This window comes from Protopterus annectens, chromosome 2.part2, assembly GCF_019279795.1.
Source record: "Protopterus annectens isolate FY-2018-M chromosome 2.part2, PAN1.0, whole genome shotgun sequence".
NCBI lineage: Eukaryota > Metazoa > Chordata > Ceratodontiformes > Protopteridae > Protopterus > Protopterus annectens.
Window position 1 is genome coordinate 571,376,112 of NC_056730.1, and position 23,507 is coordinate 571,399,618.

At 44.3% G+C, this 23,507-nt stretch overlaps 1 protein-coding gene across 1 annotated transcript in view; it reads right to left on the reverse strand.

The window, feature by feature from the left end:
* ACTR6 (actin related protein 6) overlaps positions 1 to 23,507 on the reverse strand; it is a 462,768-nt gene that overhangs the window by 185,504 nt on the left and 253,757 nt on the right. The window contains exon 7 of the mRNA XM_044064452.1: positions 4,193 to 4,271. Within this exon, the coding sequence (XP_043920387.1) occupies positions 4,193 to 4,271 (79 nt within the window). The remainder of the gene's footprint in view (positions 1 to 4,192; positions 4,272 to 23,507) is intronic.

The window sequence follows — 23,507 nt, forward strand, 5'->3', positions numbered from 1 at the left end:
GAGAAAAATTCAAATGCAGCAAAAACTGCTAAAAAGATTGACTGTCCAGACTAAATTACCCAAATACGAAAGAGTTTTGAAGAAACTAGACATATGTTGACAATGTCGAGTCAGTCAAGATTCTAAAAGGTGAAAAGCTGCATTCATTAAAATGCCCCCCCCCTTTTTTTTGAATTAGTAATAAATGGACAAATGATACAGTCCTCTGTGAAAGACCAGGACATGCTTTATATAAAAGTTGAACATAAGTTTTAAACTTGTCAATGTAAGTAATGCATGTCACATTTCAGAAAGTATATTAAGGAAGTACACCTTACAATGAGAAAATGTGGGATGAAGTATATGGGATACAGAACTTTAAATATATTAATACCTAGTTACAGGTAACTGCATGACATGTGGTACACATTCTAGAAACAGTCTGACTAAACACCTAATGGAGGCTAGACATTCAGCCAGAGTGTCTGTGCCGTTAATGGAGTTGTATAACTAACATTTAGGTTTAACACTGTAAACTTCTCCAAAGGTACTTAAAAGTGGGTAACACTGTCCAACATACGAGGAAAAGAAATGTCAGACATCAGCTATGTGGAGGATACAGATTAAGGCTTGACTATAACTCCAGCAACCCTAGTAAGACCACCAAGTCCAAGGGCCAGAAGGACTGTGCTAGGGCACAGCAGTGAGTAGGCCAGGTCAGCCCACCCATCCCAGAGCAGACAGATGTTGGTTCAATGCACATGCATGACTACCATATGCTGGGGGCCAGGCAGTGTAAAAAGTAGCAAAGTAGCAGAAGGGCTGAGGACAAGTACTTCGGCCTGCCAAGCATCACGTCAGCACATAAGCTGGGATTCAATTAATGCATATGGAAACAAATACAAAACAATGGGCCAATGTCTACTATAGGTCCTGTTACAATGGTGTACCCACGGATCTCTGTAAGGAGGGGTGCAGTGTACAAAGCACTCTACCAGGATGACAGCCTACTCTAAACACAGCAGACAAAGTATTAAGACGGGAAAGAAAGAGATGAATAGTCACCTGGGTGTAGGGGTGAGAACTGGTGGTCAACCGGCACAGGCAGAAGAAGACTAAAATAAAAAACAGTTAAACTCAAGACACGATAACATTCTAACATCCACCCCCACCAAAAAAGAAAAGAAAAGAAAAACAATCATTCAGGGGCCAGTTAAATGACTGTACAGATGAAGACATGGAAAGAAAAACAATAATGATAGGAAGCAAGGATAATTTAAGAACATGATCACATGTATGACGGTACAGATGCCATTGATTTTGGCAGATTTAATCAAAGATTCTATTAGTCACAAGTTTTGCTTCTCCTCCGTGAGAACTGAGAATGGTTATAATATCATACTAAGCAAGATTTAATAACAAGAAGTGATGGCTGCTTTGTAGAAGACTCATGTAAGGTGGTAACTAGACACCTTATAAAGGATCATATTTTTTCATCCAGTTTTCTTCATACCCTCACTTTTACCAGTCTTTCTGTGCCTTGCATTATTTACTATGCTTACTCTCAAGTTCATCAGCAAGGAATTCTGTAACATTGACCACTGGTGCAAACCATCATTGTTTGAACATTCATGTCATACTATGGTAATCTAATTCAGCTAAGAGAATTCTGCATGACTTTGTTTACCACTTTTAAATCAAATGTTGTAACGTTTCAAACTATAAAAACAATCTGAGTTAAATCTGCTTTAGCTGTGGTCACTTACTCACTGTAACATAACATATGAGGAGCACTATCCTAGAACACTAAAGCCATGATAAAATATATAAAAACGGTACTTGCGTATTATCGCAACCAGATTTTGGGACATCTTTTACTTTCTTCACTTTTACTGAAATGGCCTCACTGAAGTGGGATATGGAAGGGTAGACTGGCAGAAAGTCTGCTGGGGATATCGGTGGGGGTTTTACAAAACTATTAAGACTTATAATTTTGAGGTGTGTGGGTAGCGTCCTTTAAAGACATCAAGCATTCAATTCAGAGATCGCAGTGGTTGCGTGTCTGTACGTGTGTTGGGCTGAAAGGAGTGCAGGAGTTAGCATACAATCTGTGGAACGGATTACTTTGTACTGCAGCTCCTTTTGGTGAAGGAGTACTACTTCTTCAGTGTTACCGGTTTTTTTTTTTTTTGGAATGTATGACAGTATTATGAAGGTTAGAAACAGGTTTGGTGGACTTGGGTACCTTCATCATTGAAACGGCTGATCAATAATACAGGTTTGAAAACAGAGATTTCCTACTTCAGCGACTACAGCATGTGGAAGGAACATGTTTGCAGTAGAATGGGACTCGCTTAACTGACAGGAGATGCTGGCAGTTAAAGGGGAAACCTGTTTTTGAATCTTATTTTATGAGCCGTTTCAATGATAAACCTTCCTAAAAATACAAAAACATTACAGAACACATGTCTCTAACCTTCATAACACTGCAGTGCTACTACTTGACCTAAACAGAAGCAGCCAGCATTACCACAAAAATCTGGTTGCGATAATACGCAAGTACCATAAAAACTAAAACAAAAACCTAAGTGGTCCTGAATGTCATACTTGCTGCCCTGCCGCAGACCAACATTTGGCCACAGCAAAATTTTAATTATTTCCCTGTCTTTGGAAGACAAATGACACTGACGTCCAATCATAAGTCAAAGTTAAAATAAGACAAATAAAAGGGAACAAAATGTCTAGTAAATTATGATGTGATTTCCATATAGTTCTCACTTGCAATGAAGATGTTAAACAGCTAGAATTTCCCACAACTTGTGGAACCACTTGTTCAAACAAATGCTATTACAATGTTTTCTCCAGGACAGAATTAACAGAATAGCCTCTCTTAACTATGTCACAGAAAGGAATCTCTAAAAGGTTCCAAGGGGCCAGTGAGCTTAAAAAGGTGCTGCTGTGGTAGCAGACGTAGGGACAACAGCCAAAGCAGCATAAAAGCTCCCTGGGGTGGTGATAAATATCGAAAATAGAGAGACCAAGTTGTTATCCAAAAGCAGAGTCACTGCACATAATGCAAATAACTTGAATTAGTATATCAGCTTGAACAATCGGTGGACTAGCAGAAAAAAGAGCATCAGTACTCCAGTGGCTATCCAGACAGTGCAGTCGCATCAGATTTTTGCTGCATGATTATTAACTGCAGTGATAGAAAAAAAAGTAACACAAGAGTGCTAAATCCTTCTTTGCATGCCTGCAGCTATGGGTTCATTTTGCACAGAACTTTTAGCATGGCAAATTCAATAAAACAGCAGGTAAAGAGGATGAAATTACAAACTACAGGCTCTGCTCCTAGGAGTCAGGTAGCGACTTTGATGCAGACAGCAACTGTTTGCTACCACCACACACAGTTTTACTAATAAAAGAAGCACGTCATGGAAGTGACAACTCCCATTAGTTGGCAATGCAGTTGTGGCAATCAGCACAGCAGACAAAAAAAATGGCACCTAAACAACACAGATACCACAGTAATACAATGACACACACAACTGAAATGCATAATTCCCAATGAATCTGAGTAATATGCTAATTTTTAACTTATTAGCACTACTGCTTATTCAACACAAGGAATCATTCCATTTTTAATGAGCAGAGATACCCACAGATGCATCTAGTCATTAACCATGTATTCAATGGCATAGACTTTTGTTGGAACAAAATTACATGGAGTGAAAGGTGCTAGAAAGACCTGGAATATTTACCATGCTTTTATTTTATTAATTTAGATTTTGCTAAACTGCGTGCATTTCAGAATGTCAGGCTCGCTAAACATTTGTTCTGTTTAAGCCTGTAATTTATTTAGTTTTTTCATTACTGAGAAGATATACTGTTCATAAAAATGCACTACGTGAGATGGAAAGGGATACACTTGAAGGAGAAGGGGCTAACATTCTGAAAGATATGGAATTCGAAAAATCATGGATACCCCTCTGACAGCCATAACACAATTTTTGGTTTTATTAAGCAGCAGCAGAACAGAACATAATTAAGCAAATTGTTCATGGGGTAAGGGGCTAAAAGAATTACAAGGACATCACTTGCAGTGAAACTTAAATATAAGCAAAGGAAATCTACAACAGGCTGCAGCTTCAAAATACAGACTGCTACTACGTCAAAGGCAAAAACCATGAACACAGAAATAAAGGCGCTTTACCTTGATAAATCCTTTTTTAATAGTACTGAAGTCAGGCAGCACGTAGTCCAGCATAACAGTATTACTTTCATCTTTCAACCTGCAGAATGGGAAATAAACAGCTAATCCTGTGTAGAGGCTAGCACTGTTGTAATATACAGCTAAGTAGGTTGAAGCAAACAAATCCTGAAGAACATATGAAGGGATACAACATCGTCGACCTGCTACAGAAAATGACAGCATAAAGATCTACCCAATACCAAGAAAGAAATTTACATTTCACAGTGCCAGCATGCTTCAAATCAACAATATGCAAAAAAGGGTCAGAAACAGAAACTAATACCAGGCTGACAAACAGGAAAATTGGCTAAAGCTTCTGCACAATCAAAAGTGGAGGGGAATCACCAACCCTCACAGCTACACGCAGAAGACCGTGATTTCTCCACATTCCCAAAACGGCAAGAAATTGTCTACTTATCGTACCCGTACCACCTCCTGAAAAAAAATTATCATACAATAAATCACCTTAATGCATATTCTATTAACTTGCATAAAAATCATGTAGACCATGAAGTACATTGATTATGCTCCAAAACTGGCAAAACGATAAGCCTGTTACATGCACATCTTTGTGACATATGAACATATGGTGTTATCAAGCCGTGTGCTGCAACAGACTGCAGCAAATATAGAACTGCATTCACAGACACCAGACAGCTTTGAATGCTGTTATGTACACCACATACAAGAAAAATGAGTATGGTAGAGTGAATTGTCCAATGCATGCACTTCACTTCTGACTGTTGTCTGTGTAGTACTAAATGCATTACAGATGTCAACACTATGTTTCTTTTTTTTTTTTTGCAACTGGTAATTCACAGAGGCAGGTAAAAGTCCAAGTATGTTAAAAATAATTACAATCTGATCACCATAAAGTACAGTTGCATAAGTCCTACTTACCTATAACAGTAAATGTTTTTAGAACACCCTTTCTTACTGGCATTCGGATGGTGGTGCCCTATTACATTCCTCTAGCAGTCTACTAAAACTCAGAAGTTCTCCCACTGCCTGTCTGTGAGGGTGATAGACCAATTATCTGGTAGTACTGAGACTGCCTTAAACTCACAGCACCATTTCAGTTTTATAGGATCCAGTAGGGAGAAGATGAAAACACAAGCTTTGTGAACATGCATTGATCCAAACTAAAACACACACACACACACACACACACACACACACACACTAAAGACTGCAGAGCAGTGCTCAGAATCAACTCAAACATCACACTATGTACATCCAAAAAAGAAGGAATGATGAGTAGGTTAGTGCTGCCAGTAAGGCAGTGTGTTCTATGAACATCTAATGGTGCAGGACTTAGCCAACTGTACTACATTCAAACATACTGCTTACCCACCCTGGGAGGAGGAAGGACGATGGCCCAGGAGCTTCTGGAGAATGGTCCTAATGAAGGCTGCTCTGGATCTGGAAAAAGCATCCAGCTTGCAGTGCTTCATAAACGTATGAACAGAGGACCTAGCTGCTGCCTCTCGGATACTTTGAGTACACTCATTTTCAATACACCACTGAACAGGAAAAAGCCCTAGTAAAATGAGTCTTTACCTTGCCTGGATTCCTCTTTTGCTATGGTGGATATAACAAAAAACAATACCAGAGAATAACCAATGTGCAATGATTTTTTTTAAAGACAGGCTGACCTTTCTTTGCCCCTGTGTAGGAAATTAACAGACTTTCAGCCTTCCTGAAAGGTTTCATTCTGTCAATGTAGTACCTGAGCTGCCAGTGCACATCCAATGTATGAAGTATCCTCTCTCTCTTATTCTTAGGTTCTGTGAAGAACACATGGAGTTTGACAGACAGAGTGAATTCAGAGACCATATCTGGTATGAAAGAGGGGTTGGTGTGTAGCACAACCCTAACCCTGTGGAAATATGGTAAAGTTGTCCCCACCAAGAGAGCCTGCAATGCACAGAACCTCCCTGAAAATGTCAGAACAATATGCAAGAGTTTTACACGTTAGGGGCTTGAGATCAGCCTGAGCAGTTGGTTTGAACAAAGGAGACAAAGTGGAGAATCAAATGGCAGACGAGCAGAGTTGGCAGTTAAATGCACTTTAATGAATACATACAATAGGACCATGTCTTTGGGAAGAAAGGCCATTCTTTTCTTAGTGTTGATCAAGCATCTCATGAAGACAAGTCTTTGCAAGGGTGTCAGGTATGAATTCCGAAAGTTCAATTTGAACCCTAGCTGGAAGAATAAGGTTGAGACATTTTCTAGCAATTCCAAACACCTGGAAGTACATTCTGCACAGATCAGCAAGTTATATAAGTAAAGAAAAATGTGAATGCCAAGAGTCCAGTGGTGAGCCACTACTGGAACAAGGCATTTGGTAAACACTCAAGATACAGTGGATAGCCCAATGGGCAGTGCAGAGAACTAAGAGTGCGAACCAAACACAACAAATATTCAATATCTCTTGAAATGAGGAGCAGTGAAGATATACCCTCAGTTTCAACTTCACCCTCCCTTTCACCCCCAAACAACATCCCATTACCACCCTCAAATATAACCCCTCCAATTATAACTAGGGAGCATGTACTGGCTGCACTCACTAAAGCCAAGAACACTGCCTCAATGGGCCCCAATTACATCATGAGATGCCTCCTGAATAGTTTAAAATACAACTTATCAGGAACCATGGAGTCATTACTTAAACCAGGCTTTGTGCCATATGAATGGAGGACTGCAACAGTCACCCCCTTTCATAAGGGAGGACCTTCAATGGTTCCTGGAAACTACAGACCGATTAGTCTGACCAGTCTTATTTGCAAAGCCATGGAAATTATCAACAAGGACATAGAAGACCTCCAGAAACTGGATCCATCCCAGTCTGGCTTTGTCAAAGGAAGGTCATGCATACTGAATCTGGGGGACTTCTTTAAAAAGGTCACTGACGCAATGGATAATAGAAAAACTGTGCATAGTGCCTACCTAGATCTGTCTAAGGCATTTGATACAATACCCTACTCGGGCATTATCAACAAACTTACAGAACTAGGTAAAACCCCTATATAACATGCTGGATAACTAGGACCCATGAGGTTAGAATCGGACAGGCCACTTCCACATAGAGGATGCTCACCAGTGGAGTCTCCTAGGGCTCTGCAGTAGGCCCACTCCTCTTTGGAATCTACTTCTTAGATGTCAAAGCCAATCTCAAAGGCCTCTGACTAACCAAATTTGCCGATAACTGCAAATCGGGAGCAGTCACTGAATATCCCCAAGACAAGAACACCCTTCAGGAACGTCTAATACAGACAAATGCTTAGTGCAAAATAAGAAGTTATGTACCTACCATAACGTTCCATGTTAGTTGTCTTCTTCTCGCCTTCTTTCTTGCTGGATGGGTTCGGAGCCGATCCTCGGCTCCGACTCGGCCAATACTAAAGCTTGAAAGCTTATTCCACCGGCTTGAGGCTCCCCTATATCCCACAATGCTAGGCGGTAACTACTCAGATCTCGTTTGATAGCTAAAACCAAGCAGTTCTGGTCTCCATAGTATGGAGAAGAGAGAAAAAGAACCCACCTCTATATATAAACCTGTATGTAAGCTACCACAAACATAAAAGGGAGAATAGAGGTGGTAGAACATGTGGGAAGGAAACCCTAATGGAAGATCCAAAAAAATTCCTATCGGTCTGTCCAGGCTATGGGGAAGGAGGGTGGGACGCAAGAAAGAAGGCGAGAAGAAGACAACTAACATGGAACGTTATGGTAGGTACATAACTTCTTAATGTTAAGTTGTCAATCTCGCCTTCATTCTTGCTGGATGGGACCGCGTCCCTAGCACCTTACCCCAGGTGGCTTATCGGAACAGACTCTTGAGAACAGTGGAACCAAAGTTGGCACGGTTTCTGGAGGCCATATCCAATTTGTAATGCGAGATAAAGGTATGAGGAGAAGCCCATGTGGCTGCTGCACAAATAGAATCTATTGGTAGCCTGTCCTGAAAAGCTACAGATGTAGCTAATGCTCTAGTTGAATGAGCTCTAGGTCTTGAAGGCAGTTTTTGATGTCTGATTTCATAGATGAAGGAAATTATAGAGGTAATCCATCTTGAAAGGGACACTTTAGTAACTGGAAGGCCTAATTTCCCTTCCGCATAAGACAGGAAGAGCTGATCAGATTTCCTGAACTGTTTAGTTCTGTCTAAATAATATCGAAGTTGGCGATGAACATCTAGAAAATGTAACTTTTGTTCCAACCTGTTGGAATAATCAGGGAAGAAGACGGGGAGATCAATCGTCTGGTTTAGGTTTGCCTCAGAGGAAACCTTAGGCAAGAAGGACGGATTAGTCCGGAGGGACACCCTGTCTTTATGGAAAACTAAGTAAGGAGGACGACTGCAAAGAGCATGAAGTTCAGATACCCTTCTAGCTGATGTTATGGCTACTAGAAAAGGTTTTTTTCCATGAGAGCAACTTAAGAGGGCATGAAACCGCAGGTTCGAAGGGGGGAGAATCAAGGATGCTAGGACCAAATTCAAGTCCCACTGAGGTGGGGATCTTTGATTGGGGGCTTGAGCAAAAGGACACCTCTTAGAAAGGCTTTGCAGAGTTTATGGGACATGATACTGGAGTCTGAGACACCTACATGAAAGTTAGATATAGCAGCTAGTTGTACTCTAATGGTAGATGAGGAAGAGCCTAAATGAAAGAGCTCTGCCAGGAAGTCTAGGATAGACTGGATAGGTGCAGTGAAGGGTCTATATTTTTTGATGCTGCCCAGAAGGAAAAACGCTTCCACTTACTATTGTAAATCCTTCTGGTAGAAGACTTGTGAGAGGCTATCAGGATGTTACGGACCGAATGAGAGATTAAGGGAAGCCTGGCTAGGGTAGGAATCGGAGAAACCACGCTGTGAGGTTGAGAGATTGGAGGGAGTGGTGCAGCCGGCCTGACTGGTGGGTCAAAAGATCTGGCACTGGGTCCAGATGCCAAGGCTGCTCCAAGAGGTAATGATGAAGGAATGGAAACCATATCTGTCGAGGCCAGTAAGGGGCAATGAGGATCATGGTGACTCTCGAGGCGATAGCTTTCTGAATTAATTGAGAGATCAGTGGAAGGGGGGGGGGGGCATACAGAAGTCCCCGGGGCCAATCGTGGACTACAGCATCTCTGGTGGGTTGGCCTGGTAAAGGGAAGAGGGTGAAGAAGTCGTGACACTTGCTGTTTTGGGGAGTAGCAAAAAGATTGCAGCAAGGCCGGCCCCATCTTCGAAAGACTTCTTCCAGCACTGATTTCTTTAGAGACCACTCGTGAGGCATGAGAATAGCCCTGCTCAACTTGTCCGCAATCACGCTGGACTTCCCAGGAATGTGCATTGCTATCAGAAAACGCTGAGGAGAAATCACCCACTGCCAAAGTCTGAGTGCCTCTCGACATAAGGGGTAGGACTTGGTTCTGCCCTGTTTGTTGATGTACCACACTACGGACATGTTGTCCGTCTGAATTGCAATAGTCCCTGTGGGAAGAGAGTCCTGAAGGTCTTGCAACACTAAAAGCACTGCTCTCATCTCTAACACATTTATGTGCAAGTGGCACTCGAAAGATTGCCACGCGCCCTGGACTGTCCTGCCCTGATAATGCCCCCCCATCCGATCAGGGAGGCGTCCGTCGTCACCGTGGCGATTGGGGGAGGGGGATGAAGTGTCTGCCCTGGAGAACTTGAGGTGATGTGATCCACCAAGACAGGTGATTCTTGCATGATTGGGTTAGCAGGATGATGCAAGACATCGGGAGCTGTTGGAAGGACCATTGAGAAAACAGCATCCACTGGAGGATCCGCATGTGAAAACGAGCTAAGGGGAGAAGTGTAATAGTAGCTGCCATGAGTCCTAATACCTTCAAGACTACCCTGGCTTTGATCTTGTTGCATTGAAGTAGAAGGTAAACTTGTTTGCGGATATCTGATACTCTTTGCTCTGTTAGTCTGGCGGAAAGATGAACTGTGTCTAAGGTGGCGCCTATAAAGGTAATAGATTGACAAGGCGACAAGGCAGATTTTTCGAAATTTATTGAAATGCCTAGAGCTTGGCAAGTTTGGATGGTGAAGTCTCTGGATAGAAGCAGTTGATGCCTGGTGGTGGCGGTAAGGAGCCAGTCGTCCAAATATGGAAACACCTGGAATCCTTGACGTCTCAAGTGAGCCGCGATCACTGCCATACATTTGGTAAACACTCGGGGGGGCTGTAGTGAGACCAAAGGGCAGGGCTCTGAACTGGTAGTGACTGGCTCCCAGCCTGAAGCGGAGAAACCTCCTGGAGCATCTGTGCATTTTGATATGGTAGTACGCATCTTGAAGTTCTATCGAGCACATCCAATTGTCCTGACCCAAGAAGGGTAGAATGGACTGTAGCGTGATCATCCAGAATTTTGTTTTCTTCACATACTTGTTTAGCTTGCTGAGATCCAGTATTGGTCTCCAGTCCCCTGTTTTTTTTGGTACCAAAAAGAATTTGGAGTAGATTCCGGATCCTTGCTGGTCTGCTGGGACTGGTTGGATAGCTCTTTTTGACAGCAGCTTTGATATTTCTAACGCTGCTTGTTCCCTTAGACTGGGTGGAACGTCTGGAAGGGATCCTTTGGGTTGGGATGGGATGTGAATAAAGGGGATTTTGTAACCCTCGGATATGATAGACTGTACCCATTTGTCTTGAGTGAGGGAAAGCCAGGCTTTTGGGTACAGTGATAAACTTTCCCCGACTGCCTCCGAAGGTGGACAGCCGGGCAGCTCCTCAGGGATGCTGAAAGGGTTTATCAGAGAAAGTTTCTCTGCTAACCTGGTTTTGCGGACCACCTCTGCCCCTAGGGCGGCGTCTATTGTTGTTCCCCCCTCTGCCTCTAGAGGGGAATCAACTTTGTGCGTCAGATGAGACTCCTTGTAGTTTGCGGAACCACATCCCCCCCCCCCCCTCTGACCTTTGGGATAAGGTCTGGAAGAGGTAGAAAAACGGACTCCCATGGCAGAGAGAGTCTTACCTTCCTGCTCGCACCTAGTATCCTTCACCTGAGGTCCAAACAACGTTGAGCCATCAAAGGGGAAATTGGTGAAGGATGCCTTGAAAGGTTCCGCAAAATTGCAAAGCCGCATCCAGGCGTGGCGTCGTAAAGCTACACCTGTGCCTGCGGCCCTACTCACCCCATCAGCCGCATATGAGATAAGCCGCATGGAAGAGTTGACAATCGAATTCAGGGTTGCCAACTGGGAGTTCATTTTGTCTTGGAACCCCTCAGCTGTTGGATCCTGCATGGCCTCACCCATATCCTTGAGTAAATCTCTCTGGAGACGGGTGAAGTGACACAAGTAGCTCAACGACTGCATAGCAAAGGTCGCTGAGGAAAACATCCGCTTACCATACCTGTCCATGGTCCTAGACTCCTTATTAGGAGGATGGACAGGTACCGAAGGATCGGCTAATTCCTTCATAGTGGCTGCGGCCACCACCATGGCATCAAAAGAGTCACCTTTGATTAAGAACTGTTTCTCTTTTGGGGCAGTAATAAATTTCCCCCTCTGTTTAAGGATTTCAAGGATGTCAGCAAAAGAGACATCCTCAGAGGGGGACCGAGGGGAACCCTCAGATTCCTCCAAGTCGGTGTTAGAGGTGATAGACTCAGGGGAGTCAATGTGCTTCCTCTTGCACTGTCTTTTCCAAGGGGGTTCTCCTACCGGATCAGGAGAAGCCTCGGAAGAAGAGGATATTCCCAATAGGGAAACCTGAGGAGCTGGCTCTCTACGGTCTGTTACAAGAGGGTGGGTAGAAACCACTGCAGGCACTGAAGAGGGAGGAGCTGATGGAGCCGACTGTGGGGTAGACACGGGGTCTAGCATGCTCCACATGACCTCGAAGGCGCCCCGATCAGCCAAGGCCGAAGGTCCCCACTCCGAGCAGACAAGGACCCCCCGGCACCGACAGGGACGGCTCCGAGGCCAATGTCGGAGCCGAACTCACCAGCGCCGATGCTCCGAGAGGGAGAACGGGGTCGGACAAGGGTCCGATGCCACTTGCCCCCTCGGAGCCGACGAGGGAAGCCCGGCGCCGAGATCCCTCCAAGGAGGAAATCGGAGCAGACGACAGAGCCGAAAGGGAAGGTATCGGCTCCAACGCACCGACAGCTACGGCTCCGACGAGCCTCGGCTCCGAACTCAAAAGAGTCGGAGGAGGAATAGAAGCAGGGATGGGAATAGCCGCTGACTGTTGAGTAGGGCTATGCAGCATTTGGGCCAGTGCCTCAGACTTGAGAAGTCTACTCACCACCCTTTGTAAGTCATGGTCGGACAGCCTGGAGGACAAAGAGGAATGGGACCTATGGCTCCGCTCTGACAGAAGAGGGGATCCCAGAGCAGAGTGGATGGAGCCGATGGAAGGGGACCTCGACCTCTTCTTTGACGGTGGCTCCGATAAGACTATCGGAGCCGACTGAGTCTTAGCAACTTCGGCTCCAGCCGGAGCCAAGGTAACGGTTTGAGACTTCGAAACATCGACTCCAGCCGGAGCCGATGTCGAAGCAGCCTTAATGCTCCCAGCAGACGGCTCTGAAGCTGGAGCCGATGGCCTGGAAGTCTTTGAAGGCTTCCCCGACGCAGACTGGGTCGAGGGGCCTTCAGGCTTTAACAAGCCTCGAAGTATAAGTTTGTTTTTGCGTTCCTGCAGGACTCTAGGGTTGAATGCATGGCAAACTGCACAGGAGTCCTGCAGGTGCAAAGGTCCCAGGCAACAGACACATGAAGTGTGACCGTCTGTCAGAGACATTTTCTGACAGCACGAATCACACTTCTTGAAGCCTGAGACCTTGGAGTCTTTAGACATCCTAAAAGAGACTGTATATAACACAGACAGAACACACAGACACACCCTTTAACCAAAGGAAAAAATCCAGTCACACTGAAATGACAGGGGAAAAAAGGGGAGTGGGACAAAAGCCTAGAAGTTAAAAGGGAATAAAAAGGGAATACAAACACAAGGGAGACCTGATTTAAACTAAAGGGATACTCTATATTAAAAACTAAACTAAATAGAAAGGATGGAGGTAGAAAATTGAAGTTTTTGACAAGTAAAACTCACTAACCTGCCAGAGCCGGTAGAAGAAAGCACCTCGTCAGCTAAGCGGCAAACGAGATCTGGGTAGTTACCGCCTAGCATTGTGGGATATAGGGGAGCCTCGAGCCGGTGGAATTAGCTCTCAAGCTTTAGTATTGGCCGAGTCGGAGCCGAGGATCGGCTCCGAACCCATCCAGCAAGAATGAAGGCGAGACTGACAACTTAACATGCTATGGCTTAAAACTCAATACCAAGAAATACATTATAGTACCTTTTGGGAAGCCTGCCACCCCAGACAACTAAGTCGGCAATAAAACACACTTAAAAGTTGATTCACTAGTCAGTGATCTGGGAACTCATGCAGACCATTACATAGCCTTTGACAAACATGTGTCCAAGGAAGTAAGAAAATCTTTCTATGTTGCTCAATTTATAAGAAAGGGTATGGTACCTAGGTCCAGAAAAGTCATCATAACACTGTACTCAGCTCTCATCAGGCACATCATAGAGTATAATGCCCCTTTGGTATGTATCTGACCAGACACATGCAGCAACTGGAATGTCCACAATGGTTCCTTACAAAAAGTATATAGGGAGTAAACACTGTGTCCTACACTGATCCCTTCAAAGTCCTCTTTCTTTACTCATTATCATACAGACTTTGAGAGGTGATCTTTGCCTGGCATACAAGGTATCCCTGGACCCTGTTTTGTTGAACCTCTTGCAAGACAAACAGCATCAGAGCTACTAGATTAAAATACCTAAACTGTGCTTGCAACATAAATAAGACATGCTGGTGAGAAAGATACGTTTCCTCAGAGAATTCCCATTGTCTGGACCAGGCTCCCTACCCATATGAAGCAGTGTTCCTCCCTATCTCTACTTAAGCACAACTTGGGATCAGTGAATGGGTAAATCGGAAATTCACCCCTGGTCTGGCTATTATGTCCCTGAAGGAAAGAGGCAGTCAGTAAATCACCTCCTATAAAACAAATTTGTGGGTCATATTTGGGTTAAATGTCAAGGCTTTTAAGGGCCCTAGCGGTCGTTAACCTAACATACTTCTATGAACCTATGATGATGCACATCCTTCAAGTCAATGGTCACCATGAAGAAGTGGTCTGGCAGAAGAGGAAGTGTGGTCTGCAGGGTGAGCATCCTGAACATGAGAACCTTGACAAAGATATTCAAGAAAGGATAGGTCCAATACAGGTCTCCACAGCAGCTGTTTTTGGGGACTACAAAAATTTTGGACTAGAAACCTTTCATTCTCTCTGAAGGAGGGACCGGCTCTATGACCAGAGTCCAGCATATGCCAGAGAATAAGAGGGAATAACAAATTCTGGGTAGCAGGTGAGGGGGAACCCCCCTGAATGGGGGATGATGTTCCTTCCACTGCCAATTGCAACATCTGCCAATGATGTTCAGTACACATTTGTCCCCGATAGCCAGGCTGCTTTGTTGAGAGCTAACAGGGCACCTGGAAGGGAACTTAGGAATGATGGGTGCTGAGCCTTGGAACAGTCGTTTGGTAGGGGAGGCCATTCTTCTTAGGAAAGGAACCCTCTTGTTAGGTATGTCAGAGTTCTCGTCCTGCCACTTCCTTTGGTGTACAGTTTTGTTGGGCTACTGCAAATTATCCTGCTTACTGGGGAGGGGAACTTGAGAATATGGAACATTTTAGACTCCCCATGCATCAATGTACCTCTGGCATCCCAGTGTTAAAGGATCTAATTATCTGCTGTACCACACGCACAATCAGAGCGGAGCAGTCAGAATCTCATTTTTTTTAACTCATCAGAAAAATGTTGCTGTGCAGCCAAGCATACATCCTTATCACAACTGATGCTGCTGTACTTCAAGCAACAGTATCAACCCCCTCCAAGGTACTCTTTAATGCATGCTTAGGTGCCAGAGAAACACTGGAAAATAGAAGTTATGTCATGGGTCTGGGATCCGACTCGGCTGCATTTCCTACACTTCTGGATCCGAGTCTCAAGATTTTCTCTCTTTCCATAATGCATCATACCTTTCCTAACTCAGATTGAGTTTGCTGCCCTATAACCCACAGGATAAAGGAACAGGACAAAGTACGAAAAACTGGTTTGGGGCCCAGACCTAGTACTCATGGGTTCCAATAGATTCTAGGTGGCTTCTTGAAGAATCAAGAGTGGGGGATGGTTGGGAGGGAGAATGAAACTGGACAACGCAGCCCCCCCCCCCCATCAGTAAACCAAGACATCCCCAGCACCTGCTCCCATCCCTTCATCACCAAGGAGCAGGTCTTTAATGCCCTCTCAAAGGCAAAAAATACACTCTCCATGGGACCAGACAACATCCCTGGCTGTATCCCACATAAACTCAGCCATAAGCTCTCAGCTGCATTAGGCACCCTTTTCAACCAAAGCCTGAGCACTGGCTTCATTCCAGATGAATGGAGGACAGCCACTGTCATTCCTCTACACAAAGTTGGAGCGTCCACTGACCCAGGCAATTATAAACTCATCAGTCTAACTAGCCTGATTTGCAAGGCCATGGAAAGAACAGTTGTTTACCTACCATAAATGTAGATGTTAGAGTGTATTCACTGTTGCAGTCATTAGTCTTGGGTTATCCTGCTGGCAGGCCACACTCGGTTGGCCAGAATTCCAAAGTCTAGGTCCAGCGTCGGTTGCTGTCGCCTCTTCCCTGACATCAGTGCTCCAGGGGTATAAAAGATGCAGCCGATGCCATTTTCTTCAGTTTTTCTTGCCTCAGATGGCAGGTGCCCCCAAATTGGTAGGCTGAAAAATATGCCAATAAAAATGCATGCACCAAAATAACATTTCCTTCATCTACAAGCAAATACACCAAATAGGTTGTATAGGATAGAGAAGTGCAGATAAGTCCCAGCAAAGAAAAGGGGGATGGTGGGTGGGTAACCTGGACTGCAAGAGTGAATACACTCGAACATCTACATTTATGGTAGGTACACAACTGTACTATGTTCATCGTGTTTCACTGTTGCAGTCATTACTCTTGGGTTGAATCCCAAAGCTGAGGAAGGGTGGCTGGGCTAAATAGGATTAGGAGAGGCTATGCGGCCCTGCAGGACTGCTGTGGCAAAGCCTGCTCTGGACTTAGAGTAAAGAGGTAAGTGGTAGTGCTTTGTGAAGGTGTGCACTGAACTCCAAGTTGCAGCCTCTAAGATATCTTTGGTTGGTACTCCTCTGAAGAAGGCTGCTGAAGTGGCTGCTGCTCTGGTAGAATGAGGCCTAATGCCCTTAGGCACTGATTTGCCATGTTGAAAATAGCAGAAACTGATGCAATGGCCTATCCATTTTGAAATAGTCTGCTTTGAGATAGCCTTTCCTTGTGATCCTGCAGCATATGACACTAAAAGTTGTCCAGTCTTTCTGAAAGCTTTAGTTCTGTCCAAGTAGAAGCGTAACTGCCTGTGTATGTCCAAAGAATGCAGAATTTTCTCACCCTTGTTCTGTGGATTAGGATAAAAGGTTGGTAAGTGAATGGTTTGGTTAAGGACCACACTAGACACCACCTTAGGCATAAATGTAGGGTTTGTACTCAGAAAGACTCTGTCTGGATGAAAAATGATAAAAGGTTCCACAGACATGAGTGCTTGTAACTCTGAGACCCGCCTTGCTGAGGTTATTGCTAGGAGCAGAGCTGTTTTCCAGGATAAGAATTTTATGTCTGCTGTTGATGCTGGCTCAAAAGGAGGCAGTGTGAGTTTTTCCAAAACATAATTGAGGTCCCAGGCCAGAATTGGTGCTCTCCTTGGCGGCCTAATGTTTTTGGCCCCTCTGAGGTACTGCCTTATTAAAGGATGAGAAAAAATAGGTGGTTCCGTGCTGTAATGGGCTGAAATGGCAGAGGCATATATCTTAATTGATGAGAAGGAAAGGCCTTTGTTCAGCATCTCAGTTAGCTATTGTAAAATCTGAGGGATATTTGGTACACACGTGTCAATGCCTTGTTCCTGGTTCCAAGCACAGAATCTCTTCTATTTTTCTGCATAAGATTTTCTGGTGCTGGGCCTCCTGGCCTCCAAGATAACATCCATAACAGCTTTTGAAAGCGGAGTGTTCTGAATGGTTACATTATCCGCCATGCTGCCAGATTTAAGGTCCTAATTTGGCTGTGCAGGATCTGATTGTTTTGCTGGGTCAGCAAGTGAGAAGTTTGAGGCAATATCCATGCTGGACCTTGAGACAAGCTCTTTAGGATTGGGTACCAGTGCTGGCGTGGCCAGTCTGGTGCAATCAGTATAATTTTTGGCTTCTCTTGTCTGACCTTTAGGAGTACCCTGGGAAGGAGGAGGCAGTGGGGGAAAAGCATATACCGTTAGATTTTTCCAGCTGAAGGATAGGGCGTCCACTTTCCATCCTTGCTTGTGATAAATCCTTGTGCAAAATCTCTGCAATTGGCAGTTGTGAGGGGAGGCAAATAGATCTATGTCTGGGCATCCCCATTTCCTTATTATCATGCTGAAGACTTGTGGACCCAGTTTCCATTCGTGGGGGTCCATGGGTTTCTGCTTAGTTCGTCTGCCAGAGTATTTGTTTTTCCTGGCAGGAATTGTGCTTGCAGGTGAATTTGAAAAGCCAATGCTGTGTCCCATAAGGTCATTGCTTGTCTGCATAGGGGGTAGGAATGTGTACCTCCCTGCTTGTTTGTGTACCACATGACCGTAGTGTTGTCTGCCTTTATCAGTAACTGTCCTGGATGAAGCAGGTCCTTGAAAGCTGTCAGGGCATTTTGAACAGCTAGCATCTCTTTTTGATTGATGCGAAGATGCATCTGGTTTGCAGACCATGTGCCCTGAATACATTTTCCTGCCATATGGACTCCCCAGGCATAATCTGATGCATCTGTTGTCAGTGTCTGTCTGGCTGTGGGTAAACTGAATGGCAGATCCTTGTTGTGGTGACAGGCTTCTGCCCACCATCGGAACTCCTGTTGTAGACAGGGAATGAGAGCAATTACTGCCTCCAGGCTGTGGCAATGCTGAGTCCAAACACTTTTTAGGTACCATTGTAGTTTCCTCATATGCAGTCTGGCATATGGAATTAGTAGAATGCAAGATGCCATGAAACCCAAGACCTGCAGGATTTTCCATGCAGATAAGTGGGTCTGTGTTGCCAATTTCTTGAAGTAGTCAGATGCTTTTGTTTGTCTGGCATGAGATAAACCATCTGGGCAGCTGTATTTAAGCTTGCACCCAGGAATATTATCTCTTGAGAGGGCACTAGGTTTGATTTATTTTCGTTTATTGTGTATCCCAGGCCAATTAGTAATCTTTTTACATATGCCAGATGCTTCAGAAGAATGTCTTTGTTCTCTGCTTGAATTAGGCGGTCGTCCAAGTAGGGATATATTTGAATTCCTTTTTGTCTGCAAAACGCAGTTACTGGTGCCAGGCATTTTGTGAAGACCCTGGGCGCAATAGATAAGCCAAAGGGCAGTGCAGAGAATTGGTAATGCATTGAGCCAGCTATGAATTTGAGGTATCTTCTGCAAGATTCTCTGATTGGGACATGCAGGTATGCCTCTTTTAGGTCCAAAGTTACAAGCCAAGCCTTCTTGCCCAGCATGGGTAGTAGCTGCTGTAGAGTCAACAACTTGAATTTTGGAACTTCCAGAAACGTATTTAAAATTGACAGATCCAGTATTGGCCTCCAGGTTTTGTCCTTTCTGGGTACTAGAAAACGTCTGGAGTACAATCCTTGCCCCTGCTCTTGTTGTGGTACTTGCTGAATGGCCCTCATGTCCATGAAGGCTGTAATTTGTTTTTGTGCCTCTACCCATTGATTGTGTGGCAGGTCTGGCATACCTTTTGACCTTGGTAGGGTGTGAAAGTGGAACCTGTAGCCTTGGGACACTATGTTCAGGACCCATTTGTCTTGGGTAATCATTTGCCAATTTGATTAAAAAAGTGCTAGTTTTCCACCTAAGGGGGCTGCCCAAAGAAAAGTGCTTGGATATGGTAGAGTAAAGTCATTGGGACTGTTTCCTGTAAGGTTGTGATTTGTCTTCTCTGCTTTTGGAGGTAGGAGCACCCCATTGTTTAAGCCTGTATGAGCCTTGGGGCTGGGATCTGCCTCTGGGATGCCTGTATCTGCCTCTTTGTGGTCTTTCTGACACTGGAAAGGACCAATTTTTGGTGGGCTAGTTCCTGCTAAACCTGGGTGGCTGCACCTGTAAGAAATCCTTGACTGTCTGCATGGATTTTGCTTTATCCTCCATTTTTTTCAACACCTCTTCTGCTTTAGTACCAAACAAAGTATCATGCTGTAATGGTACATCTAATAATTTTGCTTTAACATGATCAGGCAGATTCTGTTCCTTTAACCCAAGCATGCCTTCTAATAACAGAACCTGTAAAAGCGGCCCTGTATGAGGCCTCCAGTGAATCATAACCACATTGCAAAGTATGCTTTCCCACTTGTTCAGCTGCATGCAATAAATCCTGCAATTCTTTGTTCTCTGAACATTCAGTATTTGTCAACAATTTCTGTTTAAGCAGTGACATTAAATATTGCTGATATTTAAGCAATGAAATTGACAATTTAAAGCCCTCACAGCCAGGGTAGCAGAGGTGTAGACTTTTTTCCCCCATCTGTCTAGAGCCCTAGAATCTCTATCAGAGGGGACAAGGTTTTTTGCAATGGAAGCTTTAACCCCTTTGGGACCCTGAGATATAGTTTCTGGGTCAGCAGCGGGGTTTTTATATAGGAATTTATGAGAATCTGGCACCCTGTAGTACCTGTCTGGCTTAGCAGGTGCAGGAGGTAGAGAGTCAGGGGACAGGCCGGACTCTGAAAATGCATCATCTACAATATCCAGGACAGGTGGAATAGCAAGGGGTCTGCACTGAGGAAGTAGCAGGAAGTCTGAGCCTTTTCTTAGATTCAGAATAATCTTGGCTCTCCCAGTGGAAATGCTCCCTCATGGTATGTAGGGTTTCCCCAAAAGAATAATCCTCAGGAGGAGAGGCTGAAGGAATGGATTCTTCAGCATCAGAATCCTCATAGGAAAGTATGGAGTAATCCTGTTCAGAGGAGGAATCAGAGGAAATAGAAACCTGATCAGAAGAATCATACTCGGTCTCTTGCCTAGGCCTCTTATCAGGAGGGGGATGGGAGCCCCTGATCAAACTAATTAGGTCTTCGGCCATTTTGTGCATCTGTTTTTTAGGCATGGAAGTCTGAGAAGGAGAATTCTGTACTTGTTTATTTGTCTTTAGAGCTGCTTTAGTCTTTGGCTTTGAAGCTGAAGATGGCTTAATATATAGTTGTGTAGGTCTGAAGACACCCTCAGAAGCAGATGCCTGCTCAGCGGCTCCGGACCCATCTGAAGGAATGATTTCCGAGTGTCCAATACCTTGAGTTTCCAGAGGCCCAGTCGGCTCCACGTGGGAGTCGGAAGCGGCCTGTGGCTCTGAGGTAGCGGGAGCCAGGGGCTGCGAAAGCGCCTCACTGAGAACCGGTGACTGGCCTAGCAGAGGCTTCGTCGTCGGTTTTGGACCTTGGATGTCTATCCTTTTCCTTGTTCTTGCGTTTTTTGTAAACTCCAGTTGTCGGCTGGTCCGACGGCATTATATAATTAAATCTTCAGCCAAAGTAATGAAATGCAAAATCGAACCGACGCTTGATAGTGCGTTGGTTAAATCTAGCTCAAAACCAACAGCTAGCAACGTTGTGATCAGGGCCTAGGCAAGGAATACAGTAAGAGTGAAAATCCTTATGAGGTATTTGCTTCCCACAAGAAATACAATTGTTAACTTTTTCTGACATCGGTCTGGAGCAAGAAAAAAGTTTCCCCAACGGGGTACTTAGCTTTAATGAAGACTTCGGATCTGAAATTCGGATTTGAAAATCTCAGGAGTCGGCCGACCGGCACTTGCGAACTGCTTTTGCTTCGGGCACCGCGCGGCAAGAAAGACTGAAGAAAATGGCATCGGCTGCATCTTTTATACCCCTGGCGCACTGATGTCAGGGAAGAGGCGACAGCAACCGATGCCGGACCTAGACTTTGGAATTCTGGCCGACCGAGGGTGGCCAGCCAGCAGGATAACCCAAGAGTAATGACTGCAACAGTGAAACACGATGAACATCGTGTTATAATGGACATTATAAACAAGAACATTGGCAACCTCCAAACGCTTGACCCCACACAGTTTGGTTTTGTCAAAGAGAGATCATCCTTAAACTTGGTCACCTTCTTTGAAACAGTCAAAGACATGCATGAGGGTAAGACAGTGCACATCACCTGCCTTGACCTAGCCAAAGCCTTCGACACTATTCTCCACTTGGGCATAATAGATAAAACTCTCCCAGGTAGGTATCAACCCGTATGTTACCAGATGGGTAGCTAACTGGCTCACTGATAGAACTCACTCAGTCAGAATAGAGGAAGCCACCTCTAGACCTGTAACGAACGGTGTTCCCCAAGGATCGGTCCTGGGGCCTCTACTGTTTAGAATATACTTTTCAGAGGTGCAAGCCAAAACCTGTGGTCTGTGACTGACAAAGTCTGCAGATGACTGCAAGCTGGGTGCGGTCTTAAATTCCCCTTGTAATGTGAACATCCTCCAAGAGGGCCTTACCCAAACTGACTGGTGCCAGAAGCATGGCCTCAAACTGAATGCCAAGAAATGTATCATTATCACCTTTGGGGAAAATGGCATCCCCACTAATCATCACATTAATAACAACATACTAAGCAGGCAATCAGTCATGAGGGACTTGGGCACCGAGGCTGAGAGCAGCCTGACATTTTACCATAAAGTTGCCTCCGTTGTAATGGAAGGCTTTCTACATGGCCCACCTCATAAGTAAGGGTATTTCATCCAGGAACAAGAGGTCATAATGTGCCTGTACTCCTCCTTTATCAGACCCATTATCGAGTACAATGCCCCATTCAGCATGTACCTTGCCAAGCACATGCAGCAGCTGTAGACACCACAGAGGATCCTGATCAGAAAAATCCAGGGTCTCAAACACCTATCCTATACAGACAGGCAAAAATGTAAATTTTATTTTACATTTGTTTACCAGGAGAGTCCAGCTGAGCATAAAACCCTTTTTCAACGGAGGCCCAGAGAGAAAAGCTCCATTGTTAGTAAACTATTATGTTAACAGAAAATTTTTTTAGAATACAATACAGAAAAAAATAGTAACAGACATTCAAAACTGTAAAAAGACTAGAACAGAATAAATTGGTCAAGTGGGAGACAAGACCAATAATCTTGTATAACAATGCTTCTAGAAGACAGTTCTTACAGTAGTAGCAGGTAATGACAGTGTATACAATAAGAGTCCAATTACATACAGATAGTATAGCAAACTGAAGACTTAAAATCTGGTAGATATCAATAATGAGAAAGAAAAAAAAAACATAAGTTAGTCATATGGCTTAAATTCAATGCTCATTACATATGCAATTAAATTTTTAAAATCAGCTAGTTTGATGGTTTGGGCTACCCATGCCCAATACATGTATGCGTCCAGGAAATGGCGAGGTGGGCTTTAATGTGATTCTGGATGTTTTTTAAGCTAGTTATAGTTCTAATTTCCAGTGGAAAGGCATTCCACAGTTTAGCAATGTAGTAGGAGTACAGAGAGTCACCTGAGCTATTTTTACTCCTGGTTACTTCAATTAAAGCTTTATTAGTGCATCTTAGTGGACGGGTACTTATATGGGGATTGAGGAGGCCTTGTAGAGCTGGTGTTTTATCGGGTTTGTAGTACATTTGGTGGGCAGTAGAGTGTTGCATGAGAATGAGTTGGTGGGGTAGTTCTAACCAAGATAGTTGTCTTAGGGCCTTACAATGATGGGTTCTAGGAGGACAGCAAGTGGCAAATTTAGCTCTCTTGTTATAGCAGGCATCTAGCTTGCTTAGGTCTGATTTGGAGAGGTTAGTAAGGATGGGTGAGGCGTACAGTAAAGCTGACAGAAGATGATTTCTGGTTGTGGTTATTCTGGAGTTTGTGGTCAGGTAGTTTTTGCATCTGTATAAGGTGCCTATTTTCTTGTCTACATTTTTTGACAGTCTGGGCAATGTGCAAGTCGAACTTCAGATTTTGATCAATAACAACACCGAGAAGTTGGGTGGATGGTACTGGTTCAATCAAAGTCTTATTACTGGATATGATGTTGAAGTAAGTGGATTGGGTTTTGAATTTTAGTAGCGTGGAAGAGGATGAGTTT